The sequence below is a fragment of the Bubalus bubalis genome, chromosome 18, assembly GCF_019923935.1.
Source record: "Bubalus bubalis isolate 160015118507 breed Murrah chromosome 18, NDDB_SH_1, whole genome shotgun sequence".
Classification (NCBI taxonomy): Eukaryota; Metazoa; Chordata; class Mammalia; order Artiodactyla; family Bovidae; genus Bubalus; species Bubalus bubalis.
Window position 1 is genome coordinate 46,924,300 of NC_059174.1, and position 24,299 is coordinate 46,948,598.

General features: G+C 38.9%; 1 protein-coding gene and 1 pseudogene across 10 annotated transcripts in view; both read right to left on the reverse strand.

Moving 5' to 3' along the window:
* The window catches only part of LOC102396719 (zinc finger protein 585A), a 54,354-nt gene extending 30,391 nt beyond the window's left edge, over window positions 1–23,963 (reverse strand). The window contains exons 1-6 of one of the 10 annotated variants that reach the window (XM_044931238.1): window positions 23,822–23,963; window positions 22,317–22,372; window positions 21,071–21,265; window positions 12,953–13,079; window positions 8,669–8,734; window positions 4,495–7,392 (exon numbers count right to left, since the gene is read on the reverse strand). In XM_044931238.1, coding sequence (XP_044787173.1) covers window positions 5,054–7,392; window positions 8,669–8,734; window positions 12,953–13,079; window positions 21,071–21,148 — 2,610 coding nt within the window. In that variant the 5' untranslated portion in view covers window positions 21,149–21,265; window positions 22,317–22,372; window positions 23,822–23,963 and the 3' untranslated portion in view covers window positions 4,495–5,053. Of the gene's footprint in view, window positions 1–4,494; window positions 7,393–8,641; window positions 8,735–12,952; window positions 13,096–21,070; window positions 22,373–23,821 lie in introns of those variants that run through there. The other 9 variants (XM_044931242.1, XM_025269820.2, XM_044931239.1 and 6 more) reach the window with 9 other exon arrangements.
* Window positions 14,166–21,064, reverse strand: LOC112580391 (annotated as a pseudogene).
* Window positions 23,964–24,299: the final 336 nt, after the last annotated feature.

The window sequence follows — 24,299 nt, forward strand, 5'->3', positions numbered from 1 at the left end:
TTCCTATGAACATTCAAGTACATACATAATTTCTCATTTCTCTATGGTAAAAACCTAGAAGTGGGATTGCTGGGTCATAGGATAGGTATATAGTTACCTTTATAAGAACTTGTGAAACTTTTGTCCATAGTAGATATACTACTGGGTATCATTCCCACAGCAATACATGAAAGTGTCTATTGCTCTACATTCTTGCCAACTTTTGGTACTATGTTATTTATTCACTGCCATTCTAACAAGCATTAATGGTATGTCATTATCGTTTTTATTTGCATTTTCCTGATGACTATGTCCAGTGTCTTTTCATCACCATACTTTCATTTGTATCTCATACAACCATATGGATGAGTCTCAGATACATTAAATGAAAGAAATCAGACTCAAAAGGAGATACATACTTACATATTTATATGGATACACACACATTCATGACATGTGAAAAAGGCAAAACTATAGAAACAGGCAACAGATAAGCAATATCGAGGGGATGGAAGTAGATTGATCAAAAAGGGATAGGACCTTTCTACCATGTGTAAAATAGCTAGCGGGAACCTGCTGTATAGCACAGGGAGCTCAGCCTGGTGCTCTGTGATGATCTAGAGGGGTGGGATGAGGTGATGAGAGGGAGGGGATATATGTATACATACAGCTGATGCAGGTTGTTGTACAGCAGGAACTAACACAACATTGTAAAGCAATTATACTCCACTTAAAAAAAGAACATTTAAGAAAGAAATACTCATAATTTTTTAAAGAGACAGGAAGGAATTTAGGGTAGTGAAGAATCTGTTTTTTGATTGTAGTGTTGACTCCTTGATTTTATGCTGCATTTGTCAAAAACTCTCAGAACTGTACACTTTTAAGGGTGACTATTACTGTGTGTAAATGATACCTCAGTAAATCTAAATTTTAAAAATACCTAAGTACTATAACATTGGGCTTCCCTAGTAGCTCAGCTGGTAAAGAAACCACCTGCATTGCAGGAGACATCAGTTCGATTCCTGGGCCAGGAAAATCCCCCGGAGAAGGGATAGGCTACCCCCTCTAGTATTCTTGGGCTTCCCTGGTGGTTCAAACAGTAAAGAATCTGCCTGCAATGCAGGAGACCTGGGTTCAATCCCTGGGTTAGGAAGATCCCCTGGAGGAGGGCATGGCAACCCAGTCCAGTATTCTTGCTGGAGAATCCCCATGGACAGAGGAGCCTGCTGGGTTGTAGTCCATGGGGACACAAAGAACCAGACAGGACTGAGCAACTATGCACAGCACAGCAGCACTATGATACTATGTTACAGTAAATATAAAAGAGATATAGTTGAAAGTAATTTATAAAATAACATACATTTCCCTCTGTGAGGTTTGGGTACAGCCATTCAGAGGTTGGTCTTGTGTCAATTTATAACTGGTAATATTATTAACAATAGGGACACTCTCCTTGGTCTGCACTAGCTCTGCTCCCCTCATGTGAACCATATTAAATCCCCTCATCTTCCATAAATCTATTTTACAGGTGAAGCAATCAAGGCTCAGGGGAGGTTACTGGGCACCAGGGTTGGCACCAGGATTTTAATCCATGTTGACAACTTTAGCTATTTTGCTTGCATCACTCATGTAGTAAGTCGGTATCTCAGTATGTGATCTCCTGGGGGCCTCAGAGCCTCCACAGTCTACTCTGGGCCAACAATTCCCTGGAGAGTGTGTATGAGGCTATTACCCTCTCCTTATCCCTTCTCTATCCCCAAAGGGTTCCTGTCCAAGCAAACAGTGGGGACTTGAACAAGCAATGCTGGGGGACTTGCAGGAGCCATACTAAGTGGTCTGATGAAGCAATGTGAGCAACAGGGAACCAGTAGACACTATGTTATTGGGGGCAAATAGGGAAATAGGTATTACCAGGATTTAATGGAAGAGTCACAGATACTGTATTAGTGGGTAATGGTCATCAAAAGACTTTGTACGAGTTGTTAATGGGGGTCCTACAGAGATGGCTAATGTGAAGTCTATGATGTCATATCAGTCATTGCCCTTACCTGGGGATAGGGAAGCAGATGAACAGAACACACCAATGTTCAGAGAGTACTGGGAGCATCACCACATACTGTGTTGGGGATGGTTACAAACACTGCTGTGTGGGGGTAATAGAAGAATCACTATCACTATAAGAGACAATTAATGGAGGGAAACAAAAGTCATCCAGATAGAGGTGTCATGAAAGAATCAGGAGATAATATTAAAAGTTGGATTTGGTAGGTTATACTATGGTTTCCTACTACAAGGATTGTTGTAAGCGGTCATCAGTCATGATTTAGGTGAAAATGGGAATAAATCAGGAGTATGGAGGTTACCAGACTATTTCCCAAATGAGGCAAAGTAATATACATTATGCTGGAGGTTAACTGGAAGATGTAATGAAGAAGTTCTCCAGACATTATTTCCCGGAATTAGTAAGAGGTGACACAGTGATGGAATAAGGTAAAAGGAGGATAATGGAGGGTGTCCAGACATTGTGGATTAAGAAGGGGATAATGGCGAGATCTCCAGACACTCTCCTGAGGAGTTAGCAAACACTGTCCCCAGTTGGGGGATAATGCTGTGTCACCATTTAGTGAAGCCCCAGAAGCAATACTGGGTGCAGTAAAAGGTGGTAGTGGGTCACCAGATATTGTTCTAAGATAGTGGGTTCATCAGTTACTGTGAAGCAGTGAGATAAAGAAAAGCTAATGATGGATTAGATATTATCAAGGTAATGGGACATGCCACTAATCACTGCCCAATTTGATTATTGGAGATTATATGAGAATCCTTAGTCCTGCTACGTCCACCAGGTTCTGTCCCCATTCTTAATCCCCATGCTGCTATTCACAAAGGTGAGAACAATTCTGTACCACCTATTGCCCACTCTCAGCGTTGTCAATGGACTGACCTGGAGGAACCAGTTTGGCCACCCAACAGCTGATCATTCAATCGGTTCCTCTGCATGCATTTGTGAGGCCACTGCTCCCTCTGTCTTAGGCTGCCCACCTGACATCCAAGGAAAGGCAACCCCTCTCTCTGCTCTTGGTTTCTCCAAATTAGCAGCTTTGGGCAGACCTGTCAGGGCATGATAAGCAGGTCTGTACATCAGCTTAGGAGGTAGGCAAGGCCCTGTCAAGGTGCAATTGGGGTAGGGCAGGGTTGTGAATGTTTGGGCAGAATGAGCATGCTTTTTTGTGATCACTTTGGAGCTGACTGGGGTATTTTGGAATCATTGAAGGGAATCTTGAAACATCAAGTATCTATATGGGACTGATTTCCTATGCCTCAGTTCTCTTTTCCTTCAATGGGTTGGCATCAGACCAAAAGGTTTACAATGATGTGACAACTTCTGGGACAGGAAGGAAGGACTGAAGGTGAAAAAGCCTGCTGTGTAGTAGGTAAGTTGGTTCTCCCCATCAGAGCATCTTATGCTGCAATATAGAAAGCACAGGGCTTCCCAGGTGGCTTAGTGGTAAAGAATATGCCTACTAATGCAGGAGACACAGGAGATGGGGGTTCAATCTCTGGGTTGGGAAGATCCCCTGGAGAAGGAAATGGCAACCCCTTCCAATATTCTTGCCGGAAAAAAATCTCATGGGCAGAGGAACCTGGTGGGCTACAGTCCATGGAGTCACAAAGAATTGAACATGACTGAGTGAGCGCAGCACACACATAGAAAGCATCAAAGGGAAATCGTGAGAAGAGCAGGGTCAACACTCCATAATGTGCATTCATGGAAGGACTGCTGTACGTTAGGCATGGGTCTAAGTTCACTATGGTGAACAAAATGGGAAAAAAAAACATTCTAGAATGGGAACCATAGACAAGTGAAATATACAAGGTACTGTGGTAATAAGTGTTATGGAGAATGATAAAGGAGGAAGAGAGGGATGGAATTTTAAGTCAGATAGGGAAGGGAAGGCCTCTGCAAAGAGATGCTGCTGGACGAACGACATGAAGGAGTAAAGCACACAGATATGAGGAACTGTGCTCTTTGAAGAGGGCACTGTAAATGCAAATTAGGCCCTGAGGCAGGACCTAATTTGATGTGTTTGAGGGACATGGGGGAGAAGGTCCTTGTGCAGTGTATGGAAAGAAGATGGATAGAAAGAAGACAGTGAAGGTAATGTTGAGGTTTGTTTTTATGAGTTAGTGATTTGTTATTGTCATTATAAAGGGCAAGTCATTAAGGAAGGCAAATGAGCTGGAAAAACTATGACAGCAAACGGGAGACTGAGGTGACGAGTTGACTGAGATGACCTGAACATCCTTACTTCAGAAGCTTTCCTGAAGGTAATGGGAACAATAATTAAGGGTCAATAAATCTGGGCGATAAGGGTAGTCAGCAGACACAGTGTTTAGCATGAATGGACAATCATAATGCAATTATAGCAGTCAGAAGACAATGTGCTGCATGGGTGTTGAAGACATCTACTGATAGCTAACGAGGGGTGCTAGAGGATAATGGGGCAGTCAACTGTATACAAAAATAATTTTTCATTTATTGTGGCATCCCTTTCTTGATAAAAATATGCAATAGGGAACTGTATAGACAGGACCATGTTAGATTCAGCAGAAGAATGTCACCCAAAATTCTGTTAGACAATGTGTTCTGCAACAAACACCTCACAGAACTCAGGGCTTATCATTATCATATATATTATGTTGTTCTACCATTCAGCTTACTGGCATGTTACCTATTCCACATTAAACAGGGTTATCATTAACATGACTTCACATGTTTCCAGTGCAGAATTTTCTAACAGTGTTCCATTATAGTTTTCATGAGAAAAATTCCACTAATGTACCAAGTTGACAAAGTTCTTTCTCAGTATAAATGCCTCAGGGTTTACTGAGGCTGGTGACAATGTGGAAAGGGGCCCTCTCTTAGGGCCCTTTCAGAGATCCTCTTCTGTATACTAATATGTGACATTATGATGGAGCATTTCTACTTAAGATAATACACATATTTTCTGCTGCATGAATTTCATAATATAAAATCAGATCTGATCTCACTGAGGTTTCTCTCAGACTGTTTCTCTTAAGTGTGAATACTCTGATGCACATTGAGCACTGACTTCTGAACGAAGCCTTTCCCACAGACGACACACTTATAGGGTTTGTCTCCGGTGTGTGTTGTCTGGTGTTTATTCAAATTTGACCTGTCAGTGAAGGCCTTTCCACACTCTGCACACACATAAGGCTTCTCTCCTGTATGAATGCGCTGATGCACTTGGAGCTGTGATTTCTTAGTAAATGATTTACCACAATCACTGCATTCATAAGGTTTCTCTCCAGTATGAATCCTATGGTGTATAATCAGTTCTGACTTTTGTCTGAAGGTCTTTCCACATTCAGAACAGATGTAGGGCTTCTCTCCAGTATGAGTTTTCTGGTGTTTACTGAGATTTGACCTGCCACTAAAGGCTTTCCCACATAAAGCACACACATATGGTTTTTCTCCTGTGTGAATTGGTTGATGCACCAGGAGCTGAGATTTGGAGGTGAAGGACTTCCCACAATCACTGCATTCATAAGGTTTCTCCCCAGTATGAATTCTCTGATGAGTAATAAAGTTTGACTTACGGATGAAGGCTCTCCCACACTCAGTGCACACATAGGGTTTCTCTCCTGTATGAATTTTCTGATGCACAATGAGTATTGACTTCTGGTTGAAGGCTTTCCCACATTCATGGCATTCATATTGCCTCTCTCCAGTGTGAATTTTCTGGTGTATATTGAGGTGTGACTTCTGGGTGAAGGATTTTCCACAGGTACTGCATTCATAAGGTTTCTCCCCAGTATGAATTCTCTGATGTGTAATCAAATCTGATCTTTGAGTGAAGGCCTTGCCACATTTAGAACATATATAGGATTTCTCTCCTGTATGAGTTTTCTGATGTGTAATGAGATTTGATCTGTTAGTGAATGCCTTCCCACATTTAGTGCACGTATAAGGTTTCTCTCCTGTGTGAATTCGTTTATGCACGTGGAGTTGTGACTTGGAAGTAAAGGATTTCCCACAGTGACCGCATTTATAAGGTTTCTCTCCTGTATGAATTATTTGATGGGCTATCAAGTGTGCCTTCTGGATGAAGGCTAGACCGCATTTCATGCATATATATGATTTTTCTCCTGTATGAATTCTCTGATGCACTGTGAGTGCAGACTTCTGAGTGAAGGCTTTTCCACAATCACTACATTCATAAGGCTTTTCTCCGGTGTGAATTCTCTCATGTATAATCAACTCTGACCTGTAGGTAAACGCCTTACCACATTCAGTACATATGGAAGATTTCACTCTAATTTGAACCTTCTTATGTGTATTGAGGTTGGAATTATTGTTGAAAACCTTTCCATATTCGCTGCACATAGACGGTTTCATTCTTGTGTGAGTTCGTTGATGTACCTGCAGCTGTGACTTGGAAATGAAGGACTTCCCACAATTATTGCATTTATATGGTTTTTCTCCAGTGTGAATTCTTCGGTGTGCAATCAAGTGGGTCTTCTGGATGAAGGCTTGTCCACATTCAATACATATATACGATCTCTCACCTGTATGAATTTTCTGATGCATCTTGAGCGTGGACTTCTGTGTGAATGCTTTCCCACACTCACTGCACTCATGGTGTCTCTCTCCAGTATGAATTTTCTGATGTATACTAAGATCTGAGTTATAAGAGAAGCCTTTCCCACATTCACTGCATTCATAGAGTTTTTCTCCAGTATGAATTCTCTGATGCCTGAAAAGAGAAGAGACTTGGAAAAAGGCTTTCCCACATTGACTGCACTTATAGGGCTTCTCTCGAGTATGAGTTCTCTGATGTGTGATGAATTCTGGCTTCTGTACAAAAGCCTTCCCACAGTCAATACATACATAGAGTTTTTCTCCTGTATGAACTTTCGTATGTACCTTGAGTTGTGAATTCTGAGTGAAGATATTTCCAAATTCAGGACATTCATAAAATTTCACCCCAGTATGAATTTTCTGATGTTGAGAGGGTACTTGTTTATAGCTGAGAATTTTTCCACATTGATTATGGTCCCGTAATTTCTCTCCTGTTGGAGTACACTCTTGTTTAGTATAGGAGGAAATTTTACCATATTCAGTAATCTTATTAATGTTCTTTGATGCACTGTTTCTATTATGATTGCATAAATCTAAATTACAGCTTAAAGCACTTCCAAATAAGTCACATTGATGATGAGGTCTCTTTGGGGAAGGAATGTTTTGGCTCACACGAATTATTTTTTTTATGCCCTTATATGCATAATCCCTCTGTATAGTCAATACTTTCTTGATGAAAGCCACATTTCTTAAAGATCTGTTTTCTCTCTGATGATAGCTCTCTATCTGGTCACCAATCTGCCACAATTCTTCTAGAATAAAATACAACACAACGTCATTTGTAGCATCACCTTCCCTCTCAACATAGAAAATTTTTGAGGTTGAAACCCAAAGTCTCCTTCTCAAAGGAGAATGATTTTAGCTCAAAGAGCAGCTAGCTAAGGCAAGATGAGAGGCTTATATGGTTCATCCAAGTTGAACACAATGAAAAGAGTGATGAGGGTGAATTAATGACTTAGTAGACTTGGTGACAGGGGTGATAGGAAACACATGGGATAGAATTCAGTTTATTTAGAGAATAAACTTTATGAACTCAATTCACTATGTGCAGAAGTGAAAAAAGGGCAAAGAACAAGATATACAGCACAATAACATTTATATAAATTAATAATACATACCCCAAGTCATTTTAAACTTTAAAAGATCACATATGAACTGAAAAGTATCTTTCTATCATAAGAAACAATTGCCTGTGATGGGAAGTGAGATGAGTATGGGGGAAAGAATAAAAAAGGAATAAATAGAAAAAAAAATTATAGAGAATCCTTACTCATACTGATGATGATAGTGCATCCTGAATGAAGACATGATCAAACTCAAACCTCATCTTGCAAAGTACAGAAATAAAGCAATTTCAAAAATCAGTCAGCCAGGCAGAGTCCCCAGTCAGTACGAAGTCTCAAGTAATTTTGGAAGGAAAAGTCAGAAAGGTACTCATAACAGTTAAGCAACAGTGAGCCCTAAGTAATCAGTTGGATGAAAGGCATAGGGAATGGGAAAGTGAGAAATCTTAAGTCAGTGACTATGGAGAAAACAGGAAGAGAACATGACTGGAGATAAAGTTTAGAACCATCTCACAATAAGAAATGAGAGAGGACTAGCAGGAATGGGAGTGTGTGACACATACTAAGTTTTAAAGAAAGCAAATCCACAAACAGCTGAATACATAAAGAGTGAATCTCAGACAATGGGGAAGGCAGAAAGAAAAGAGTGTTAGAGAAAGTGAGCATAACCAAGAAAAAAAGAAAATACTTAATGAGGCAGATTGGCATGTGATCCAGAGGCCAAAAAGCCAATGAAGAAGATAGTTAGAATTGAAAAAGGCATTTATGTCGAAGGCATTTAGTTATTTCAAAGGGCAATGTCAAGGGCTTTCAAGAAAAAAAAAATCAGAACCTTTCAGAAGAGTCATACTAACAGCAATTCAAAGATGCCAGCCTTTCTCAAGATGGCTGAGATTTACTCCCCTGTGTCCCATCAGTCTGGGTCACTCTCACTCACCTGGACAGCTCTGATATGGGCCCTCACCTTGCAATGCCCATGGCTCCTTTCCTTGTTCCAACATGAAAACCTCGGTTTCAGGAACTTGATATCCTGTTCATGAGAAATGATAAAAGGTCTTGCTTGCTTCTGCCTGTGCTCAGTCATGTCTGACCCTTTGCAACCTCATGGACTATAGTCCACCAGACTCCTCTGTCCATGGGATTCTCCAGGCAATAATACTGGAGTGAGTTGCCCTTCCCTTCTCCAGGGGATCTTCCCGACCCAGGGATCAAACCGGGGTCTCCTGATTGCAGGCAGATTCACCATAAAGTATACACAAATCTATTCTAAAATGTTAAAGTTTATCAAAATTTATGCACCCAAAAACTTATAACTGTACATGGCACCATTCACAGTCCTGAGAAATGTAGACAAATGTAAAGATGCAATAATAAATTATAACTGCATAAACTGTAGTACATACTGTACTGCTGTAATAATTTTGTAGCTACCTCCTATTGCTATTTCAGTAAGTTTAAGTGCTGTGAATATCCACTTAAAACACCCTAATCATCACTTCATGAGCAATCCCTCTCTCCAATAAATTGCACATAGCACTAAAAAGTAGTCTCCCTGGGTTTTCATGTACTTTTTCATGTTCACTCAATACCATAAACCTTGAAAAATATCACGGAACCCATACTAAGTGCCATTATAAGAAAAAGTTGAATTGCTTGATTAAGGTCCAGCTAATTGTGTTTCAGTCCATGGGGTCTCAAAGAGTTGGACACAACTGAGCGACTGAACTGAACTGAATTGAGTTTCTGAGCCCAATCAATAAAGTCTTATTGTTCAATGAGGCTTTGTTTTTCAGGAAACTGTGTCAGACTTTATTTTTCTGGGCTCCAAAATCACTGCAGATGGTGACTGCAGCCATGAAATTAAAAGATGCTTACTCCTTGGAAGGGAAAGTTATGACCAACCTAGATAGTATGTTCAAAAGCAGAGACATTACTTTGCCAACAAAGGTCCACCTAGTCAAGGCTATGGTTTTTCCAGTGGTCATGTATGGATGTGAGAGTTGGACTGTGAAGAAGGCTGAGCGCCAAAGAATTGATGCTTTTGAACTGTGGTGTTGGAGAAGACTCTTGAGAGTCCCTTGGACTGCAAGGAGATCCAACCAGTCCATTCTGAAGGAGATCAACCCTGGGATTTCTTTGGAAGGAATGATGCTAAAGCTGAAACTCCAGTACTTTGGCCACCTCATGCGAAGAGTTGACTCATTGGAAAAGACTCTGATGCTGGGAGGGATTGGGGGCAGGAGGAGAAGAGGACGACAGAGGATGAGATGGCTGGATGGCATCACTGACTCGATGGACGTGAGTTTCAGTGAACTCCGGGAGTTGGTGATAGACAGGGAGGCCTGGTGTGCTGTGATTCATGGGGTCGCAAAGAGTCAGACACGACTGAGCGACTGATCTGATCTGATCTGATCTGAACCATGTATCTCTGAGAACAAAGTACAGTTAATCCTTGAACAACAGAGCTTTGAACTGCATGGGTCCACTCACATGAATTTTATTGAAAATATTTTCCAAGCAAAAGCTGTGGTTGCCAGCCATTTCAAGATAAACAAACTCAGTATGAGGACCATTCTAAAAAGAGAAAAAGAAATTCATAAAGCATTGCTGTAGCTAAACCAGAAGATACAAAAACCTTGCACTTTTTAAGAAATACTTTTTTATCTTCTATTAAAAGTGGAGTTTGGGGCTTACCTGCATAGGGAAGTGGCTCAATGGTAAAGAATTTGCCAGCCAGTGCAAGAGACACAGGTTCAGTCGCTGATCCTGGAAGATCCCACATGCTGTGGAGCAACTAAGCCTGTGTGCCACAAAAACTATTGAGCCTGTGCTCTAGAGCCTGGGAGCCAAACTACTGAACCCGTGTGCTGCAACTACTGATGCCCTCTGCAACAAGAGAAGCCACCACAATGAGAAGTCTGCACACTGCAACTAGAGTAGCCCCAGCTCACTGCAACTAGAGAAAAGCCCGCACAGCAATGAAGACCCAGCACAGCCAAAAATAAACTTTTTTTAAATGTAGTTTTTATGTGGGTTTAGAATTGCTATAAGAGAAGTATATCTAGAAACTCTAATACTATATGATAAATTAAAGCAAAAGGAAGGTGAATGGCCTAAAGAAAGAGGATATAATCCCAGTAAAAGATGGTTTGATAAATTTAGAAAGAGGTTTGGCTTTTAAAAAAGATAACAGGACAAGCAGCTTCTGCTGACCAAAAGGGAACACATGAGTTCCTGGATGCCTTTAAGAAAATCATCATCAGCCGCCAGTCTTTTGGCTGTAAAACAAGAAGGCCTGAACAGCAAGAAACTTCTTTCTGGATTGGTTCCACTGATGCTTGTCCCTTAAGTCAGGATGTACCTAGCCAGTAAGAGACTGCCTTTTAAAGTTCTTTTGATATTGGACAATGCCACTGGCCACCCAGAACCCCATGAGTTCAACACCAAAGGTGATAAAGTGGTCTACTTGTCCCCAGACACACATCTTTAATGTAGCCCCTAGATCAGGGGATCACAAGGATCATTAAAGCTTATTATACATGATAGTCCACAGAAAGGAATGCCAATGCTAAAGAAGAGAACCTTGACAGAACATCATGAAAGACTGGAAGGATTACACCACTGAAGATGCCATTCTTGTTATAGAAAAAGCTATAAGTCATCAAGCCTGAACCATAAATTCCTGCCAGAGAAACTGTCTAGATGTTGTGCGTGACTTTACAGGATTTACAGCAGAACCAATCAGGGAAATCATGAAAGACATTGTGAATAAGGCAAAAAAGGTGGAGGTGAAAGTGTGAAGGATTTGAAGATATGGATCTTGGAGAAATTCAAGAGCTAATAGACATCACACCACAGGCTTGGTAAATATGAGGGCTTCCGAATCAGTTCCAGATGATAGGAGACAGACATAAAAGAAGCAGTGCCAGAGAACAAACTGACATGAGACAGTCTAGCAGATGGGTTCCACTTGCTTAAGACTGTTTCTGACTTCTTTTACCACATGGACCTTTCTGTGATATGGGCACTTAAACTAAAGCAAATGGTGGATGAAGGATTGGTATGGTATAGAAGCATTTTTAGAGAAATGAAAAAGTGAAAAAGTTAAGACAGAAATTATGATGTATTTCTGTAAAGTTAAACTGAGTGTGCCTGCTTCTCCAGCCTCAACTCTTCTACCTCCCCCACTTCTGTTGCCTCTGCCACCTCTGAGACAGCAAAACCAATTTCTTTTCTTCCTCCTCCTCAGCTCACTTAATGTGAAGATGATGAAGATGAAGACTTTTATGATGATCTACTTCCACCTAAAAAGCAGTAAATACTCATCGTGCTATACAGTTAATAAACTTATCTGTTGTATATGCATGTGTCTTCCTGTGAAAATCTATTGATAAGAACTGTATGAGGAGTTTTAGTTTCATCATCATCATTGCCTAAGTATTCATCATGTAGAACGTCATGCATAAGACCTGTACTGAGGTTGACAGACTATTCTTACATAGGCATAAGGTGAATGATATTTAACATAAAATTAATAATGTCTTAGTTTTCTTACTGTTTTATAACTTTGCTTTCCAAGAACTGCATTACTATAAGTGTGCCTCTTTTGTAATTGTTTTCTCTAGTTTAATTATAAGAATACAATATATAATACATACAATATACAAAATATACATTGACTTTATGTTATTGGTAACACAAATAAAATAGGTAAATAACATAAATAAGATAAATAAAACATATAATAAAATAAATAACATAAATAAAATAGGTAACATAAGCCCAATAGGTAGGGATTCTTAGGTGGCTCAGACTGTAAAGAATCTGCCTGCAATGCAGGAGACCCAAGTTCAACCCCAGAAGATCCCCTGGAGAAGGGAATGGATACCCACCCCAGTATTGGCAGGCTATAGTCCATGGGGTCGCAAAGAGTTGGACATGACTGAGGGACTAACACTTTCACATGTTATTGGTAAGTCTTCCAGTCAGAAGTAGGCTATTAGTAGTTAAGTGTTTGGGAAGTGAAAAGTTATATGTAAATTTTCAACTGTGCAGGGGGTCTGCACTCCAACCCCTGTGTTGTTTAAGAGTCAAATATAATATTCACAGTGCCCAAAAGGAAAAAAGAATTCTGCACAAATTAGGGCAAAAGCATCATATAAGTCAGATGTCTCATAGCATTCAGCACCTGAGAATAAGAACACTCTCATGGGGGCCTTCCCTCAGACACCCAGGTGACTGTGCTTACCTATTGAGAGCAAGTGGCTACAGGTCTCCAGCATCACATCTCGGTACAGGTTTTTCTGATCAAGGTCCAATTGCTGCCACTCCTCTCTGCTGAAATCTACAGCTACGTCCCTGAAGGACACTGATCCCTGTAAGGGCACATTCCTGTTCAGCATGAATAGTTAGATTTGGAGGATGGAGACACTTTATTTAGGAATATAGAACTTGAGTTTTGTAGTTATTAGTTTACCTTTTTTTTTAAAAAAACCTCACCCCCCTCATTTCCCTAAAAATTTATTATGAACTTTTATACAGAAAATGTAAAAGAATTATATAGGGAAAACCTATATAACTACCACTTAGAATCTATCACTAACATGTTACTCTACTTGCTTTTACCACATATTTACCCATCCATCAATCCATCTTACTTTTCTGTGCATTTCAAAAACTATAGGTGCCAGTATACTTCCTTCTAAATACTTCAAAAATGCAAATCATTAAGTAGAGTATAACACATTTTCATTGTTTTTAAGATAAGCCTTACATACAATGAAATGTACAAACCCTCAGAGTACCATTTGAAGTTCTGACAAATGCATATACTTGTGTAAATCAGGAACATTTAAAAAATAATATTTCATATAGAGTGTGCATGTGTGTGTGCTAAGTCATTTCAGTCTATACAGAGTGTATATTAAATATCTAGTTCTACATAATATTTTATGGAAGAAAGAAGTCCAGTAAAGAATTTTTGCTATTGTTCTATACTGCTGCTGCTGCTACTGCTGCTAAGTCGCTTCAGTCGTGTCCGACTTTGTGCTACCCCATAGACGGCAGCCCACCAGGCTCCCCCGTCCCTGGGATTCTCCAGGCAAGAACGCTGGAGTGGGTTGCCATTTCCTTCTCCAATGCATGAAAGTGAAAAGTGAAAGTGAAGTCGCTCAGTCGTGTCTGACCCTCAGTGACCCCATGGACTGCAGCCCTCCAGGCTCCTCCATCCATGGGATTCTCCAGGCAAGAGTACTGGAGTGGGGTGCCATTGCCTTCTCCATTGTTCTATACTGCTGCTACTGCTAAGTCACTTCAGTCGTGTCCGACTCTGTGCGACCCATAGATGGCAGCCCACTAGGCTCCCCCGTCCCTGGGATTCTCCAGGCAAGAACACTGGAGTGGGTTGCCATTTACTTCTCCAATGCATGAAAGTGAAAAGTGAAAGCGAAGTCGCTCAGTGGTATCCGACCCTCAGCGACCCCATGGACTGCAGCCTTCCAGGCTCCTCCGTCCATGGGATTTTCCAGGCAAGAGTACTGGAGTGGGGTGCCATTGCCTTCTCCTTGTTCTATACTATGATCAGTCAATTACTCACTTTTCAAAACTGAAGATTGAAAAAGGCTCTCTTGTAGTTTTTTAGCAACTGGATGAATAACCTACAATATAATTTCTGATCAATTTAGGTCAACCCATTATGCTAGTCCTGGAAACACAAAAATAAATTACTTATGTTTCTAATCTTCTAGCAACTTAAAAGACTTAGAAAATAAACAAGACCTATGTTTAAAAAAAAACGTAGTCACAAATTCACTAAAGGGTTAAAAAGTGAATCTCCATGTAGAAAACACTGAGGTCCCCAAAAAGGAAAAATACATTCTACATGGGGGTGTAAGTTTACATTAATTGAGGAATTTAAGTTAGAAGATGAGAAATATAATACAGAATGGGGGGGGGGGGGTGAGGGAGGTCATTTCCCAGAAAAGACAAAACCAAAGGTGTGGATATAGGAAAATACACGATGAGTTTGGAGAACAGCAAATAACTTATGTAAATGAAGAGAAGTCTGCATGACATGCCAGGAAGCTGGTTATGGGGAAAATAGTTTGCTCATAGCAGAACTATGAATTTTCCACTTTAAGTAAAGGTAATTAAGCTAATCAGATTTATATTAAAAATTTTTTGTATTGCAGAATAACCAAACAAATGATGAGGAACAGTTTCTTACAAAATGCTTTCTGGCTAATTAAGAAGTTAGGATAGAACCAGAATAACATCATTTCATAATTCATAATGAAATAATAGATTTAGACAATAATCATTAAAGGTTGCTCAACTGTTTCATGTGAAAGGTTGAAGAGAAGTTTAAAATGAATGAATGAGCTAAGAACATCTGAAACAAATCAACAATTTTAACATCATAAAAAGAGATAACCAGGTATTATGCACCTCCTGATATGATATGTAAAGAAAAATACAGCCTGAAACTCATTAAGCCTCTAGATCCAACAAATTATTCATACATAAGGCTTCCTTGGTGCCTCAGGGGCAAAGAATCCACCTGCAATGCAGGAGATGGGGGTTCACTCCCTGGGTTGGGAAGATTCCCTGGAGAAGAAAACGTCAACCCATTCCAGTATTCTTGCCAGGGAAATCCCACGGAGGAAACTGACAGGCTATAATCCATGGGGTCACAGAGAGTAAGACAAAGCTTAGTGACTAAACAACAACAATGTGAAGTGTAGAGGAAAATGTTCAACAATATCAAGGCTAAAACATAAGCTAAATCCAGAAGGCAGCAAATGACCCGTTTCTTCAAAAAATTAATCATAAAAGATAAAAATATGGAGGGGAATCTTTTTTTTTTTAACAGTTTTTAATGAAAGCTGTAGACAAGATGACTTTATTCCTGCATCTTCTCAATTGTTTCTTCCTTATATTTGCCCTTTTCCTTTACTACTTAGCGAGATTTGGCTTTACCTTCGAGAATCTTTTTGCGGTCTCTGTCCAGTGTTAATCTGGTGATACACCTTGCTGGGGTGAAAGCCCACATGGAGAGTTGTGCCATTAGCCTTCTCCTGCTGCACTCATTCAATGTAGATGATGTATTTCTTCCTGTAAACCTGAGCTACTTTGCCAATTTGCTGCCCTTTGTGGTGCCCTCATACAACCTGAACTTCATCATCCTTTCGGATGGGCATGGATCAAACTTTGTACTTCTGTCTTAGCTTTTTAGAAAGAGAAGACATAATTTTCCTGCGAATGTGGGAAGGCACACTGAAATGCCTTTTTCGATTCTTGCTTAGGTCAGAAGTCACAAAGGGACTGAACTTCATTTTGGCTGCTGGTGCTTCAGTGATGGCCACAGAAGGGAAGAGGGGGATCTTTTCTTTATTAAAAGAGACTAAGAGAAGTCCCTGGCAGTTCAATGGTTGGAAGCTGGAGCTTTCACTGCCGAGATCCCGGGTTCAGTCCCTGGTTGGGATCTAGGATCTCACAAGCCTTGTGCTGTGCTCCCCAACTCCTCCCCTCCCCCCCAAAAAAGAGACTTCAAAGTCATACTAACCAAGTGCAACTTACGGACCTTGTTTGGCTCTTAATTAAAGCAAACCAACATTAAAAAGATACTTATGGCATGTTTGTATGTATGTCTTTGTGCATGCTTAGTTGTGTCTGACTCTTTGCAACCCCATGGACTGTAGCCCACCATGGTCCTCTGTCCATGGGATTTTCCAGGCAAGAATAATGGAGTGGGTTGCCATTTCTTCATCCAGGGGATCTTAAGAGAAATTCAAATAAAAACTGTATATTAGATGATATCTAGAAATTACTGTCACTATGTTATAGGTGTGATAATGGCTTTATGGTTACATTAAACAAAAAGGAAAAAAAAGAATTCTCATATCTTAAGAGATATACATCAAAGTATTCACAGATAAAATGTTTTTTGGAATTTACTTGCAAATAATCTGGCAGTTGGGGAGGACGGTGACTTTAGTTAATATAAAAATGACAGAATATTGATGACTACTAAAGCTGAGTGATCAGTATAATAGATACAAGGGTTTCTTATACTATTCTCTTTACTCTTGGATACGTTTACATTTTTTTCATAATAAAGTTTTTTTTTTTTTTTTTTTGACCATTTATATTTTAAAAATCTAGTCTGGAACTGCGTAATTGAAGGAATGACTTATTTCCACCTGGAGTCATAAACACTTAAAAAAGGGATTATAGGGACTTGAATATCCCACACTCAGCAAATTGCAGAAATAACAGAGAGGGTATTATCAATGCTACAGAAAAGCAAACACCATCTAATCAACATTTATAGGATACTTCAACAAAGAAAAATACATATTCTTTTCAAGAACCCACAGAACAATGACCAAGACAGACTATATCCTAGGCTGTGAAATAAATCTCAACAAACTGGAAAGAACTGAAATAAGGCAAAGTTGTTCTCTGAAAATAATGGAATCCAAGTAAAAATTAGTAACAAAAAGACAACAGAAAAATCTCCTAAGGAATTATGTTAGAAAATAATAACAAAAACTGAAAAGTCACAAAATATCTTGAAATCAATCAACACACTTCTAAATAAACTACAAGTCAAAGAGAAATCCTCAAAAGAAATTTAGAAAATACATGGAACTGGAAGAAAATGAAAAATACTACATATCAACTCATCTTATCTCTCATTACCATTGAGTGCTGTCGTTTTAAAATCTTTGTCATGCTAGGCAAAAATGGTAATGCATTATTATCTTTACAGTTATTTGATTACTAACTAAATCAAAATTTTTATGTTTATTGGCTGGTAAAAATTATGTAACATATCAAAATCTGTGAGATGCTGAAAGGGAAATTTATAGAAAAGGGGAAACACAATCCAAATAAAAAATGGGCAGAGGATCTGAATAAGGCATTTTTCCAAAGAAAATATACAGATTTCCAACAGATATATAAAAACATGCTCAACATCACTAACAATCAGGGAAATACAAGTTATAGTCACAACAAGATACCACCTTACACATGTTAGAATGGCTATTATCAAAAAAGCCCACCATATAAAACAACAACAAAAAATACCACAAGAAATAACAAGTGTTGGCAAAGATGTGGAGAAAAGGGAATCCTTGTGCATTACTGGAAGAATGTAAACTGGTACAACCACTACAGAAAATACTATGGAAGTTCCTCAAAAAATTAGAAATATAACTGTCTTATGAAAGTTAATAAATATCTTAAAGGTTCTCAACACAAGAAAAACATCTGTAACTATGTGTGATGAAAACTAGATTTATTGTGGTGACCATTTCACAATATATACAAAGATTGAATAGTATTATATACCTAAAACTAATGTGTGATACGTCAATTACATCAATTTAAAAAAAAAAAAGGAAAGGGGAAAGTTCTCAAGTCAATAATCTAAATTCCTACCTCAAGAAAGTAGAAAAAGAAAGGCAAAATAAACCCAAAGCAAGCAGAAAGAAGAAAATAATAGAAAGTAAATATCAATGAAACTGAAAACAATTTTTTTAAAAAACTAGAGAAAAATCAGTAACACACAATGTATTATTTGGGGGAAAAAAAAATAAAACTGCTAAATCTTGCTAACTGACCTAGTAATCAAGGATTAAAAAGATACAAATCACTGATGTCAGGAATGAAATAGGTCTATGATTACAGATCTGGCAGCCATTAAAAGAAAAATAAGGGAATACAAAAATTCTATGCTGTTAAGAGTCAGCAATTTAGAAGAAATGGACCAATTCCTCAAAAACCACAAATACCAAAACTTACATTATGGCATAGATAAATTGATAATCCCACAACCATTCAATTAAAAAATCTCCGGAAAAAAATCTCCAGGCCCAGATAGTTTTACTAGAGAGTTCTACTAAGTTTTTAAAGAAGCGTTAGTCTCATTTTTACATAATCCCATTCAGAAAGTAAAGGAGGAGGAAGCCCTTCTACTTAAGCCCAACTAATTTTATGAAGTCAGTATTATTACCCTAATACCAAACAGGACAAAGACAGTACCAAAAAGAAAACTACAGACCAGTATCTCTTTTATGAATTTAGATGCAAACATTCTAAACAAAATACTGGCAGACTGGATCCAGCAATGAATAAAAATAACCATGCACCACAATAAACTGGAATTTATGGAAGAATTCTCTGTATTATATTCTGCAATGCTCTTTGAATCTATAATTATTTCAAAACAAATAAAAGTTGAAAAACTATATTGAAGAAAGATTATTTTCGTAAGAGAACATTCTGAAATGAGCAAAACTGGAAAATTAGTCATGAAAACCACTGCATAATTCATGTGGGAGAATACAAATTTCTTACTTACCTAAGTAAGGCTGTAGTAAGGCTATAGAACATTTTGATATTAATTATTAAGGAGGTAAAATTGATACCAAGTGTGAAGATGAGATAATGGGATTCAAGTAACTCTCAGTTATCAGTTTTGTGTTGTTATAGATTCTAAGGTCACAGTTGAATTTAAGGACTAGAGGTGGAGGCTGGGGGAAGAAGACAAGAATTAATAAATTTTGTACATATTGAAGTTTAGGTGATAAAACATATACAAGGAGGGACACTAGGCAGATGGATACAGAGCTAGTATGGAGATGATGATTCAGTTGTACTAATATGTATAAAGCAGGTCACTGAATTCAGAGGAGGGAATAAGCATGTAGGGAGGACAGGACAGAGAAAGTATTAAAGATACTTGTGGTTTTTTCATACCATGGGGCAACTAAGCTTGTGCACCACAACTACTGAAGGCTGTGTGCTCTAGGGCCTGTGCTCTGCAACAAGAGAAGCCACCACAATGAGACGGCCATACATCACAACAACTAGAGAAAGCCCGCTGGCACCAGTGAAGACCTAGCACAGTCAAAAATAAATAAATACAAAAATTTTTTTTAAAGATGCTCTTGGTTTTTAATGTCTAAAATTATGATGTTTAAAAGCTATCTGTTTTATTTCTTCATTTAACTGTCTTCAAAGATTCTAGTTTGCCTCTTTTCAATATGTTTATTCTGTTTAGGAGGCTTAACGCACTGGAGAAGGAAATGGCAACCCACTCCAGTGTTCTTGCCTGGAGAATCCCAGGGACGGAGGAGCCTGGTGGGCTGCCGTCTACGGGGTCGCACAGAGTCGGACGTGACTGAAGCGACTTAGCAGCAGCAGGAGGCTTAAAACATTATCATTTCTTTGAAAATGTCCCCCTATATACTTGAAAAGAGTATATATGCTCTAATCTTCCTCTTTCATACATTTGCACAACCTACTTCACACCAAAACCCTGACCCCTGAACCCTATGCCATCAATAATTAAATAAGGAATCAAGAAGCTGTCATATCTGTGGCTTTGCCTCCACACCAAATGAGCTTCTTATAAACAATCTGTCCAGGGAAAAAATCTCCTTACTTAAAGATAACAATAAAAATCTAATGTACAAAGACACTATAAGCAAAAAGAATGAAAGAAAAAGGAGATTTAAAGGAACATGCTAGAAATAAGCTGCCACACAATTAAACACATTCACCATGAATTCAAGGAATTCACTAAAACAAGCAACAACTTAATTAAGTAAATAGGTATATAAGAGTCCAAGGAATAAATTCTGGAAAAACAGGTTAAGAAATTGTTATTTAATTGTTAAAAAAAAAAATGGCAGATCTCAGTAAAGAAAGAAAAAGTAACAGAAACGGAGTTTTCTCTGAAAGCAATAAAAACATTCTGTGAAAAACTGGCATTGGCCAATCTCAATCTTATTAAAAGTAGAATTTTTTAAATAAAAGTCATAATGCCTACAAGGGAAAATATAGTAAATGGTAATTAAAGATTTGATGGGAAAGTTAATATATTCCTAGAAATACACCCATTTCATCTGCAATTTACATTTTATTTCTTTGAGATAAATTATTTCTCTAGATTATTTTTCCCTGGAAAAGGAAATGGCATCCCACTCCACTACTCTTGCCTGGAGAATTCCACGGACAGAGGAGCCAGATGGGCTACAGTCCTTGGGATCACAAAAAGTCAGACACAACTGTGTGACTAACTTTAACTTAAACTTTTCACTTCCAGATTATTTTCGAGCATTGTTTTGCTGTGAATAGTTAATACATTTGACTTCTGAATCTATATTTATAATTTTCAATTCTTTTATTATCATTGACTGGCTGGGACATCAAGGTTACATAGTAAACAAAATGAAACAAATACCAAAAACAAGGTTGGGAATAACTTTAGGTATCATCTTAATCCAAAACCTTGTTGTAAAGATCAAACTACTCCCAGGATGAATTTCCACCCGCTGGGATTCCTCCTCCTCACCTCACATGAGCCGCCACGTTCCTCTGGAGCCAGGCCCAGGGATTTCTGGGGAGAGGTCCGATTAGCTGGCATGGTCATGTTGGGTCTCAACCTTTATTCTCTAAGCAAACTAAAGTTTGGTGCACATATAAACTCAAGCAGAGCCTCTGAAGAGTGGTGAGGTGAAATCTGGAGGAAGATCTAGTCCAGGGGCTCCTGGAAAGATAATGTCCACATGGTCAGTCATCACATCAACATTTCCAGGGAACTCCAAGGTGTAGTTTCCTGAGCCAGACACCACAGAACAGTGGTTCTCAAACTTGAGTGTGCATTCGAATCACCTGGAGGGTCTGTTAAAATATTAATACAGTTAAAAATCTGCACACTCTAACAGTTTCCAATTCAGCAGGTCTAGGATAGGGCCCATCTCAGACTATTCAGGTTGTTCTAACAAAATACCACGGACTGGGTAACTTATAAACAACAGAAAGTTACTGCTCACAGTTCTAGGAGCTGAGAAGTCCAAGATCAAGGTGCCAGCACGAACATGTTTTGATGAAGGCACTCTTCCTGGTTTAAAGTCAGCACCTTCTAGCTGTGTTTTCACATGGTGGGAGGGGCTAGGGAGCTCTGTGGTGTCTCTTTTGTATGGGCACTAATCCCATTCACCAGGGTTCTACTTTTATGACTTAATCATTCCCCAAAGGTCCCATCTTCTAACACCATAATTTTGGGTGTTTGGATTTTAACATATGAATTTGGGAGGAACAAATATTCAGACCATAGCAGGGCCCCAAAATCTGCATTTCTAACTAGTACCCAGGTGATGCTAATATTGCTGTTTCAGGAACCACATTTTGAGAACTACCGCTGTGGAGTACAGGCTTCCCAGTTGGCTCAGTGGTAAAGAATCCGCCTGCCAATGCAGGAGACACAGGTTCAATCCTTGCATCAGGACAATTCCCTGGAGGAGGAAATGGCAACCCATTCCAGTCTTCTTGCCTGGCAAATCCCATGGACAGAGGAGCCTGGTGGGCTACAGTCTGTGGGGTCACAGAGTCACATGCAACTGAACATACACGCACTCTGTGAAGGACAGAAAGTTTAACAAATCCTGTGATAAGTTATTCACGGTAAAATATGGGGGAAAACATGAGATACAGAGAAACAGTACTAAAGATGTGAATTGCAGCTCAGCTATTTTTTGGCTATGAGAAAATGAAGTTATTTTAGCTTTAGTTTCAAAAATAAGAATGAAAGTGCCTACCTCATAGAATTATGAAAATTAAATGAGATGGTGCTTATAAAGTACTCAACACCTCCCTGGAACACAAGAAGCATGCAATAAATATCAGCAATTACCATCACTATTAGATATTAAAACAATATAAAAACAATATAATCAAAGCAAGGAAAACAACAGACCAGACAATGATGTATGTATGTATTACTTAATGATTTTTGTATGTGACATTCAACTGAATGTACACAAGAAATTCATTGCATAAGTGGTGTTGATATAACTGGCCATTTACCTGCAACAAAACAAACTAGATCCCCATCACACACTATACTTTAGATTGATTTCCAACAGGAATAAGTACTTTAAGTATATACATTTTTAAAACCTCAAAGAATATTAAAATAAACTTTAGGAGAATACATTTGTGTAGCATTCTGGTGGAGTAGGAGGGATCTTACTTATAAATATCTAACTTATAAATGAGATCTAACTTAAAAATGAGAGAAAACTCAGAAACTATAAAAGAAAAAACAAATATTTCTGAGTATACATTAAGATACACCTTAAAAATAAAAATGAAGATATATACATAAAAATTTTCAATATGTGATGACAGGTTATCCCTAATGGTTAAAAAACAACAACAACAACAACAACAAAAACTAGCAATCAAAGAGATTTTTAAAAAAGTGACAAAGGACATGCAAATTCACAAAAAAGGAAATTTAGATGGCCGACTGCATTAGAACAATTAGATATAATTTTTCCCTCAGAACTGTAAAAGGTTTTTTTAAAATGCTGGAAAGCATTTTGGAAAATGAGCTCTTTTATAAATTAGCGGTGGGTGCTTAAATGGCTATAGTATCTTTTGAGTTATTTAGGTACAACTATTACTAAAAATAAAAATAACTGTTCCTAATAATAGTTTCAAATGCACAAACCAGAAACTGGCAGAAAGAAGGGCAAGAGGACAAATAACCTTTCCAATGTGAGTTTACCTGTCTCGGTAAATAATTGAGCAGAGAAAATAATATGGAAATACATTCGCTATGAAACAATATAATTATTAAAGAACACACATTGCTTTTCCGTAAAAAATGTGTGACATTTATGAAAACTGACCCTGAACTGGGCCATAAGCAATTTTTACCCTCGAGCCTCACCCAGAGGCATTATTTGAAATAAGAATGCCCTTCTGAATAATTCACGGGTCAAAGAAAAAATTGAAATTCAAAAAAAAAAGACAAAAACAAAAACCCAAACACTGAGATGTGAGCACTATGGAAAATGCTTGTGAATGTTTAGAAAACAAGCTCATGACAGACCCCATGCTGACGCCCCAAGCCCTACCACTGACCACAGACTTCTATCACTGGGCCCAAAATTCATCTTAAAGATACTCATCGTTGCCCAGAACCCCATCAGTGAACTGTTTGATACCAATCAAGGGACGCCACAGACCCGAGCCCCCACCACTGAAGCCGAAAACCATCATCACTAACTCCACAGACAAGCCTTCCATCACTGACCTCACAGAACTCCTAATCAAGACCAACCAAAATCACCACAGAAACCTCTCGGAAATAAAGTGTGAAAATGCTCCCCACACAAGCCGCAAAAAAAAAAAAAAAACCAAAAAAAACCCTCCGCGAGGCACTTCCGCTTCCGGTCAGACCTCTAGCACCGCCCCTTATGGATGGTTGGCATTGCGCATGCTCCGGGTTACTTTGGCAGTCGCGTTCAACAGGGCGAAGAGACGTTAAGAGACTTGGTGCAGTTTCCCGGGGGCGGGGGGTGGAGCGCTGTTGGGTAGAGAACATGGCTGCACCCAGTGGTGCGTCTGCGAGCGGGCCGCCATCTTGGAAGTGTGTCCATTCCGTACACCGGAGAAATAGCCCTTGGTTGGTTTTTAGAGAAAGGCAAGGCTTACTACCCCTCCAGTATTCTTGCCTGGGGAATCTCATATAAAAGGTGTCTGGCGGGATACAATCCTTGCGGTCGCAAGAG